General features: G+C 57.4%; 2 protein-coding genes across 2 annotated transcripts in view; both read right to left on the bottom strand.

Moving 5' to 3' along the window:
- The window catches only part of stx1b (syntaxin 1B), an 11,216-nt gene extending 8,160 nt beyond the window's left edge, over positions 1-3,056 (bottom strand). Inside the window, exon 1 of the mRNA XM_076049455.1 lies at positions 2,585-3,056. Within this exon, the coding sequence (XP_075905570.1) occupies positions 2,585-2,614 (30 nt within the window). The 5' untranslated portion in view covers positions 2,615-3,056. The remainder of the gene's footprint in view (positions 1-2,584) is intronic.
- A 1,389-nt stretch (positions 3,057-4,445) lies between these two features.
- prf1.3 (perforin 1.3) lies at positions 4,446-8,402 on the bottom strand. Its single transcript, XM_076049456.1, has 8 exons — positions 8,269-8,402; positions 7,408-7,705; positions 7,287-7,328; positions 7,036-7,128; positions 6,810-6,946; positions 6,227-6,725; positions 5,502-5,872; positions 4,446-4,842 (listed from the first exon to the last, which is right to left on the bottom strand). Exons 2-8 carry the CDS (start codon positions 7,696-7,698, stop codon positions 4,515-4,517), a joined length of 1,761 nt encoding a protein of 586 aa, XP_075905571.1. The 5' UTR covers positions 7,699-7,705; positions 8,269-8,402; the 3' UTR covers positions 4,446-4,514.
- Between the last annotated feature and the right edge of the window lie 1,133 nt (positions 8,403-9,535).

Genomic DNA, 9,535 nt, shown 5'->3' with positions numbered 1-9,535 from the left:
TTGGACGGACCACTTCCTGTGTTTGTGGCAGCGGCTGCAGTCGATCCTTCAGGAGATCCTTGACACTCTGCTGCTTCTCTCCTCCAATCACCAGGCTGCTCCGAAAACACGACCCCACCCTCCCCCCCCACGAAGCTACAACAGGCTAGCTAGTTAGCATGTGAGCAACACGCAGGGAACATCCAGTTGATTTATGACTTGAAGCTCCTCAAACAGCCTGGAGTCATTTTCAACGGCTTCAGTCTCAACTCACGGAACCAGGACCTGGACCTGGACCTGGACGCAGGCTGGAACCGGGACCAGGACCTGGACTAGGACTAGAACCAGGACCTGGATGCGCAACCAGATTTGACCCCGGACCAGGACCAGGACCAGGACTAACCAGTGCTGGACCTGATTGGCTGCTGGCCACTGTGGCCTCCTTGCAGACTAGCGTGCGGAGCGACAACACAACACAACACAGCGGCGGCGGCGCTCCAACATGACACAGCACTTCCTGCCGCAGGTCTCTGCAGCGCCGGGACCACCGACCAATCACAAGCCCTGTCTATCACGCCTGCTGCACAGACACTGGGATGTACGAGGCGTCCTCGAACTAACCACGCGTGTCTCCCTGCATGTCAAACTGGTTAAAAGTCAGAGCGGCCTCCTCCTCCTCCTCCTCCTCCTCCTCCTCCCTCGCCAGAGAGCTGCAGCGGGGGGTGGGGGGAGAGCAGAGGGGGAGGAAAACGGCTGGCATTACATAAAAATACAATAATTACTCCTCTGCAGCTGCATGATACAGCAGCAGCTGTTGAACTGCAGTCAGCCAGTGTCCAGCAGGGCGGCGCTAGCGAGCCCACCAGGGGGTGGAGGCAGAGACGGAGGATGGAGGGAGGATGGAGGACGGGAGGTCGGGGCTTCAATGCTTCCTGGGCCTGATTTTAGCGTCGGCAGTGTGTCTCCTGCGGGGGGCGCTACGGTGTGACTGGGCTGCTGCTGAAGAAGCTTCCACCACCGAAGAAGAAGAAGAAGAAGAAGGAAAGGAAGCTGAGCACCAGCTGAGCAGCTTCGAAGGTCAAAGGTCAACCAGTAGAAGCTGCTCTGGCAGTCATGCGACACATTTCCTGTGTCCTGCAGGAAGTCACATGACCCGTCTACCACCCCCCCTCCACCCCACCCCCCCACCCCCGACACCTTGGCTTCTAACTACAGAAGAAGAAGAAGAAGAAGATGGGAGAGAGGGATGATGGCTGGAGGACAGGTGGGGACGAAGAGGAGGTGGAGGGATGGACAGCGGTGCGGTAACACACACACACACACACACACACACACACACACACACACACACACACACACACACACACACACACACACAGATTTACTGCTCCAAAGGTATTGATCAGCCATCCAATCCATAAACTGACACCTCCCAAATATATTCAGATCACAGACAGACAGACAGACAGACACGATAGAGATAGAGACCAGATAGATAGATAGATGGATGGACAGATGGATGGACGGATGGATGGATGGATGGACAGACGGACAGACAGATGATGGACCTTCTCTCTCTGAACCCAGGTGAACTTGGGTGTCGGTGCTGACGTGGTGGTGATGGGGGGTATTCGCAGGGGGGGGTTTGCCACTGCATATCTGACCCCCCCCCCCAATCCCCGCCCTCCCCAGCCGTCCCCCGCCCAGCCCCAACACGCCGTCGTCAGCTGTTCAGCCGCTTCTCCTCCTCCTCCTCCTCCTCCTCCTCCTCTGGTCTCACACGATGCGGAGCCACAGTCATAAAATGGGTGAGGCTGTGGTGGAGTGAAGGGAGACACCGACACACACACACACACACACCGACACACACACACACACTCACCCCATCTAAAGAGAGGGGGGGGGGGGGCTCTGCGGCCTCCAGGAAGGAGGGAAAATCACTGCATTTCGGTTTAGCGGCTCGTTTCCGAGTCCCCCCCCCCTTCCCCCCTCCCCTCCTCCCCCCCTCCTCTCTCCCCTCCCCCATCAGGTCATCCAGGCACGCACGCACGCATGGACACGCACGACCAAATTAGCATGGATGGCGGCTTTTTCTTTGATATCAGCCCCAGAGCCGCTTCCCATCATGCATGCAGAGGTGCACGCGGACAGAGGGGGAGTGTGTGTGTGTGTGTGTGTGTGTGTGTGTGCTGGGGGGTGGGGGGGCAGCAGCAGGGCCTCTGCGTCGAAACGCAGCGCGCCGCGCTCCGGAACGCGGAGGAATAAAGAGAGGAGGCGGTGCTGTGCGGTGCGGTGCGGTGCTGTGCGGGCCGCAGCTGTGACCTCCAGCCGGCTCGCACCGCACCGCACCGCACCGCACCGCACCCGGAGCCCGGAGCCCGGGAGCGGCCCTCCTGCTCCGCGGCCCGCTCTCCATCCACCGCGTCCAGCATCCGAACCGCCGCACCGCACCGCACCGCACCGCACCGCCCGAGGAGGAGCTGGGGGTGGAGGGAGGGGGGTGGATGGGGGGTGGTGGGTGGATGGAGCGGTGGAGGGGGGGCGGGGGAGGGGGAGGGGGGAGGATGGACCAGCGTGAAATAAAGAGGAAAAAGCCGCAGCTTACGCTCCGCAGTTCCGCCGTGCGGTCCTTCATGGTGTCTGCTGCTACAGACGGAGGTTCGGCCCTGCACCGCTCCGATCCACCGAGTGTTTCCGGTCCGGTCCGGTCCGCTGCTCACCGAGCCGCTGCTCTGCTCCGCTCCGGGATGAGGCGGTGATGGAGGGGGAGGGGGAGGAGGAACAGCGCGCTGTGACGCGTCTCCGCCTTCTGCCGCTGCTGCCGCTGCCGCTCCTTCTTCGTCTCCCTCCTCCTCCTCCTCCTCCTCTTCTTCTTCTACTGCTTCTGCTGCTTCTGCTTCTGCTTCTTCTTCGGGGGATTTCGTGGATGCGCGCGGTGCTGAGAGCCGCTCTGCTCGGGTCGCCGTGCGGGTTTTTAGTGCGGTGGCTCTGGTTCCGGTGGGCCCCCCCCCGTCGCTCCTCGGTGCGGTGCAGTGGCCCCGCAGCGCAAAGCAGCAGCCCGGCAGGAAGAGCGAGAGAGCGAGAGAGAGAGAGAGAGAGAGAGAGAGAGAGAGAGAGAGGGGTGAGGTGGGGGAGGGTGGTACTGATGCTGCAGAAAAAGAGCGGTGGGGGGAGGGACAGGGAGGAGGCGATGCGTAGGGGATGGAGAGCCAGTGCGCATGCGCCAGCTGGGTCGCCATCTCTACCTGCTGCCCCTCCCCCCTCCCTCCCTCCTCTCTCTCTCTCTCTCTCTCTCTCTCTCTCTCGCAGTGGGAGGGGTGACAATCTGTTCATTCTGTCCATACCTTGCTGGAAGGGGGACGGGGGAGAGAGGGAGGTGCGGGGGGGAGGGGCTGAGGGCGGGGTGCAACAAATCAATGCAGCATTTCATCAACACACCTGGAGGCCTGGAATTAAAGTGGAATCAGTTGTAATCACAAATATATATATTTATAAAGTGCAATGAATATTCAGCCTCCGTCCAGTGACTGCAGGCCTGCTCTGCTGCCCCCTGCTGGAACCATGATCAACCGCACTACAAGCATTTCTTTTTTCTGAGCGCACCCGTGGAATCGGAGCTGCGGGCTCAGCGCTCTGTGATGTCACAAAGGGCACGGGTGAGCGATCGCCACTCAACAGAGCAGCACTTTCATTCATCGGGTGGCTGCCAACACTGGGCTAAATGCCGTTAATACTGCCGCTTTAATGACGTGAGTCCTCCTACGTGAGGGAGACAGGGAAAATGTACTTCCTGTCACATGACCTCTCACTGAGTCACTGTTCTGATTGGAGGGGAAGGAAAAGAAAAACAACAACAGCAGCTAGAACTGAAAGTGGGAAATATCAGACCTCCACCCTGGGTGTGTGTGTGTGTGTGTGTGTGTGTGTGTGTGTGTGTGTGTCTGCACTATAATCCTTTGGGGCAACTGTGTCACTGACAGTGTGCAAGTGGAATCTTTTATTTACATCTTGAAGGCTGTTCCACGTTTCACCAGCAGGTGGCAGACAGACTGATGAGAGCCAGGGCTGCTGTCTCTCTTCTGCCCTGAAGGTGGCAGCCAACAGCTGATCCATCCGCAGCTGATTGCTATTAGTGCACACACACACACACACACACACACACACACACACACAAACAGACATGCATGCACACGCACACAGCTGCCTTTCCGCTTTGACACGTTCAGTTATTGTGTCAAAGTTGTGCGTCAGCACTGACTAACTGACTGTTTTCTGTGGTGTGTGTGTGTGTGTGTGTGTGTTACACTGTCAGCAGTGTTACTCACTGGACAACTGTTAACATTTGCTAACGCAACACTCAGCCAATAGATGTGACTGTTTTGTGACACACTTCAGTACCTGGCCTCTCTAATGATGGACTAGAAGCTAACGTGCTAACAGCCGGGCTAGCAAAGGTTCAGAAGACAATCTTTGAAAAACTTTATTGGCAGAATGAAGGGACGGTAGACAGTAAAAACTGAAGACTTGGAACCCATTCAGAGCTGGGAAGTGTTGACCACCTCAGGACCAGGACGCCCCGAGTCCCGGGAGTCCCAGGAGTCCCAGGAGTCCCTGGAGTCCCGGGACTCCTGCCCTTCCGGACCCAGGCCCATCGCCTCCTGGTAGCTCGGACTGGCCAGGTACTGCTCACACAGGGACCCCTGCAGGCTGGGAGCACAGGTGGCAGCCACCTGGATGTAGACGGAGCCGTGCTTCAGCTTGAACCCCTTGCTGGTGGTCCCAGCGGTGGGGAGGTGGTACACCCGTCCCAGCAGGTCGTCGTTCCAGCCGTTGTCCCGGTCCCACACCTCGATCTTGATCTGACTGTGAGGAGACACCGGCAAGACCGTCATCAGGGGCTCCACAGAGGCTCTGCTGTGGAGTCACAACTCTGTCACCTGGCATCGGCTTTTAACCCCGGAGGAAAAAACACGCTTTGACTTCTACAGGTAGGTTCTCCATGCGCACCAGTGCTCTTAGCTGCTAGCATACAACACTTGCGCCGATGACTTTTCTTTAGGAGGAGGGTTTTGTCAGTAAGGGGGCGGCGTCCCGGTCTCCACTGAACGACATTGCTTTGCGTAAACCTTGGAGGCCTTTGATTGGCTGTTCAGCCCGTCAGGCCTCAGGCCTGTTTGTGTCCTCCTCACTTCGTCCGAGTCGCGGCATCTCGCCGTCCCATTGGCCAAGAAGTCACTCAGCCGATCCCATTTGGATACAATAGGGAGAGGCCGCTTTGCCAGTGCCGGCCCGCCAACTGGCAAAGCGGCCTCTCTTACTGACGTAATCCTCCTCGTAAAAAAAAGTCACACGCACAAAGTTTTCTATGTGGCGTGTAGAATTTTTATGCGAGTGAATGTTTTGTTCACACGCTCGAGCATGTTTCCCCCTCGCAGGTGAGCAAGTGAGGGAACTCTTGGACTCCTGGCAGTCCTTTAAACCCACACTCTGATCTCAGCTTAGCTTAGCTTAGCTTCTCTCACACTCTGCGGTAGAGGTTGACGGTTCCGAAGCGGATGGGGTAGTTCCAGGCGGGGAAGTTGTTGTTCCAGACGATGGGCGTGGTGCCGCCGCCCTGGCCGTAGAACACCTTGACGTAGCCGTCGGTCTTGCTGAAGTAGTCGCCCCAGAGGCCCGCGGCCCGCAGCACCGTCACCGTCATGTTTGCGATGCCCGGCTCGCCGGGGCAGCAGTCGGCGTTGACCATGCGGTGTCCTTGGCATCGACAGGCGCAGTCCCGGTTCTGCCGGCCCACCTTGCACGCAGACTTGCACCGCAGCGGCTTGGCGCTGGTGCGGACGTAGTCGCTGACGGCGTCGCGGAGGGTGGCCTTCAGGATGGGGTTGTCCCTCACCTGGCGAGAAACAGAAAATTCAAACGGAAGTCTTGGGAAGTCTTTAGCCCCAGCACGCCAGGATCTCCCCAGAACCCAGACCAGAAGGCGGTAACGGAGCTCCACCCTGGGAACACAGTCAACAGTAGCCACACTGACTCAGAGTAAAGCAGTGCTGGTGCCACTGGGGGTTCTTGGTAAGGTGGTCACCTGCAGGTAGGGGAACCCCACAGGAGCCAACCGGTGGTGCAGTGCTCCTAGCAGTGTGGGGGGCACTCATTCATATGCAGGTATATACCTGCGTACACCCTGCATGACACCACTGGAGCCAAACCCCGACAGGAACCCCAGACTCCACCGTGTGGCCGTCCTCACCAGCAGGTGCAGCGGGCTGAGCTGGAAGGACACCACGCCCGGGACGGACTTGAGGGAGCGGAGCCACTTCTTGTAGCCGGCGGCACCCTTGGGGTTGAACAGGATGTCCCCAACGTCCCCGTCGCCGCCCATCACCTCGATGGTGCGGTCCGAGAAGGCCTGGCTGAAGGTGGCGCCCGTCTTCAAGGTCTTGCTTTTGTCTTTGCAGAACTTGGTTTCAGCGCTGAGGGTGATGCCCTTGATGGTGCCGGAGGCCTCCACCGACAGGCAGTTGCTGACCGTGTGGAGGGACATCTTCTGCATGGAGGCCTGGCAAGTCCGGATGGCCGTCATGGAATGGATCTTACCGCCGAGGTGGACCCTGCGGATGAAGTGCGTTCCGTAGATGGCGATGAACTGGCGGAAGGCGGAGGTGTTCTTGTGGTCGAAGGTGGAAGGAAGGTTCTTCAGGGAGGCCTGGAACTCTTGGCTCAGTGGAGGATGCGAGTGAAGGCGGTAGCTGTCGGAAGAACCAGAGGCTGTGAGGCGTCCCGGTGTTTCCTCGTACCTGGGCCGGCGAGAGGATCCGGGTCGGAGGCCTTACGTGTAGTACTCGCAGTTCAAGTCGTGGGTGGTGTAGGAGAACTTGTCCGACTTGCTGCGACTCTCCACGAACCTGGAGGACTTGGAGTGGGATCCACCTACCGAGAAGCTGGCAAGTCCGCGAATGCCGAGCCCCGCCTGAGTCACGGGCACAGGTGCAGGGTTTGGGTTAAACAGGACATCTGTTGAGGTCACCTGACCTGCTGCTGCTGCTGCTGCGGTCCCACCTTCCAGCTGGCGGAGAGTGACTTGCTCTCATCCTTCATCACCGCCTGGCTGGACGTGAAGATCTTGCTGCTCAGGCTCTGCTTACAGCGCACCTGTGAACAGAGGGCATGCTGGGTAATGAAGAGAGGACCACGATAGGAAACATTCATTGGATATTAAGCCCCTCCCCCTCTGGACAAAGCCTAGACTCTGATATCATCTGAACGATGTTTAAAAGGTACAGCAGCGCCCCCTGTGGCCTCTGGCCCACCTTTATGCGCCAGTCGAGGACCGACACCGGCAGCTTCTGGGTCTGTTGGAGGAGAGAGCCAGTGTGAGCGCCACCAACTGGGCATAGAAATCTACTCAGTCTGGACTGTTGTCGCCGGGACCTGGTTGAGGAGGCGGTTGTGGCACACGGTGCAGTTCCCCTTGGCTCCGCCCACCATGTAGTTCTTGACGTCCACCACGCTGGCGCCGCTGGTCGTCATGGTGACCACGTTGTAGCCCTCGCCAGCCAGGTTGTGACCCGGCACGAACGGGGCCTGCTGGCACTCAGTGAAGGAAGAGGCGTGGCAGGCCAAGGACGGTGGGAGGAGCAGGAGGAGGAGGAGGAGGAGCCGGGGAGAGGAGATGGAGGGGGAGGAGGTGGAGGAGCCGGAGGAGCAGGAGGAGGAGAGCATCGTGGGACTGGCGGCAGAGAGGAGAAACGCTTTAGACCACAGAGTGATGAAGATTCAGCAGTGCATCCACTGACACTGGTTCAAACTGGTTCACACTGCCAACACTGGTTCACACTTCATCTCCTTTTAACAGCGGCCCCAGCAGCTACTTCAACCTCTTCTTCAACCTCTTCCTCAACCTTTTCTTCAACCTCCTCTTCAACCTCTTCCTCAATCTAAACCTTCTGACAGGAGAAACCATGGAGGCAAAGCTGCAAATCGAACACAGGAATTATTTCTTATAGATCTTTTTTTTTTTTTTTTAAATCATTATTTTTTCCAACAGTGGTTGAGAAATGAAATTAGAGATGAAGAATGTTCCAGTTGGGCCTCCGTCATGGTTCTTGCTCTTCAAGGACAAACACGCTGGAGTTCAAGCCAACACAAAGACGTGCGCAGATGCAGCTGAACAACACCAACGGGCAAGTGTGTGTACATACGCATGGAACAGCTATTCATACAACAGAACACACACACACACACACACACACAGGGAATGAAGGGCGGACAGGTGAGCAGAGCGGCTGTTACCTTCAGGACCGGAGCTGCAGGCGACGCTGGGACGTCTGTTTGAGCAGCGCAGCTCTCAAACACTGCGTTGACAGCGTGATCACACCTTCCTCCACCGCCCGCCTCTTCCTCTTCCTCATCCTGAGCCACCAGTGACCCCCCCCAAACCTCCCCCCCCACCCCTGGCCACCCTCCTCCCAGGAGGATGGAGAATCAAGACAACACTGGAGGTTCTGCAGAACCAAGTCCAGAGGCTCAGTCCCAGCTTGAGGGAGATCAGACAGCAGCAAGGGTGGAGGTTGACAGGTGGAGGTGTGAGCTTTACTCACAGTGACAGCGGTCAGCTGACAAAAACATCACAACATCTCAATTCACTGCATTTACAAAACAAATCAGCATTTTTATTCCCAGGACCGAATGGTTCATTGGAGACGATTCGTTTAGAACCTTCAGTTACAGTTCTGCCGTCTTAACCACGATTCAGTCATCGAAACAGTGTGTGTGTGTGTGTGTGTGTGTGTGTGTGTGTGTGTGTGTGTGTCAGAGTTTGACACCAACAACAATCAACTCAGCAGAAAAGTTGCCTCAGAGGTGTTGCACTGTTCACAACTTTGTAACCACCAGAGTCTGAGTTCACACACACACACACACACACACACACACACACACACACACTGTCTGTCTCTCCTTCACACACACACACACACGCACGCACGCACGGGTGAGGGGGGGGCTGTTGTGTGTTCTGTTCTGGCTCCCTTCCTGCTGCCACTGCATTAATGGGACTGACTTTTCAGCATCCTGTCAGAACACACACACACACACACACACAGACACACACACACACACACACACACACACACACACACACACACACAGTGCTGACGCTGATGTGTCTCGACGCAAAACACAACAGGAAACAACAACAGCAGCAGGAATCATGCGTGTTGTTGTTGTTGTTGTTGTTGTTGTTGTTGTTGTGTTGACTGACAGCGGGTGGCAGCTGTTTAACGCTCATTGACGAGGGAGGGAAGCGGCTCACGCTGCCGTGTCCAGCTCGCCCTCCCTCACCAGCCGCCTCTTCCTCCCCCTGCTGGCTGACTCTCACACTGCAGCTCATCACATACTTCACCTTGGGCCCAGGTTGAAGGGCAGCCTGCCTCCCTCTGTGTGTGTGTGTGTGTGTGTGTGTGAGGGAGAGAGACAGAGAGAGAGAGAGAGCAGATTATTATGGGATGCTGCTGGATGAGACCATTCACTTCCACCTCAGGCCTCCTCATCACTGCGT

This window comes from Nelusetta ayraudi, unplaced genomic scaffold (genome assembly GCF_046127955.1).
Source record: "Nelusetta ayraudi isolate G7.1 ecotype Tasmania unplaced genomic scaffold, CSIRO-AGI_Nayr_v1 ptg000115l, whole genome shotgun sequence".
Classification (NCBI taxonomy): Eukaryota; Metazoa; Chordata; class Actinopteri; order Tetraodontiformes; family Monacanthidae; genus Nelusetta; species Nelusetta ayraudi.
Note: the sequence above shows the minus strand (reverse complement) of the source record. Positions and strands in the feature narration are given on the sequence as shown.

Bases quoted from the DNA above. Each gene is read 5' to 3' on its own strand.
- prf1.3 (XM_076049456.1), bottom strand. From the start codon at position 7,698: ATGCTCTCCTCCTCCTGCTCCTCCGGCTCCTCCACCTCCTCCCCCTCC. The intron at 5,873-6,226 runs GTGAGGACGGCC...GTTTCTCGCCAG, and splicing joins TCAGCCCGCTGCACCTGCTG to GTGAGGGACAACCCCATCCT. The intron at 4,843-5,501 runs GTGAGAGAAGCT...GTCTCCTCACAG, and splicing joins GTCAACCTCTACCGCAGAGT to TCAGATCAAGATCGAGGTGT.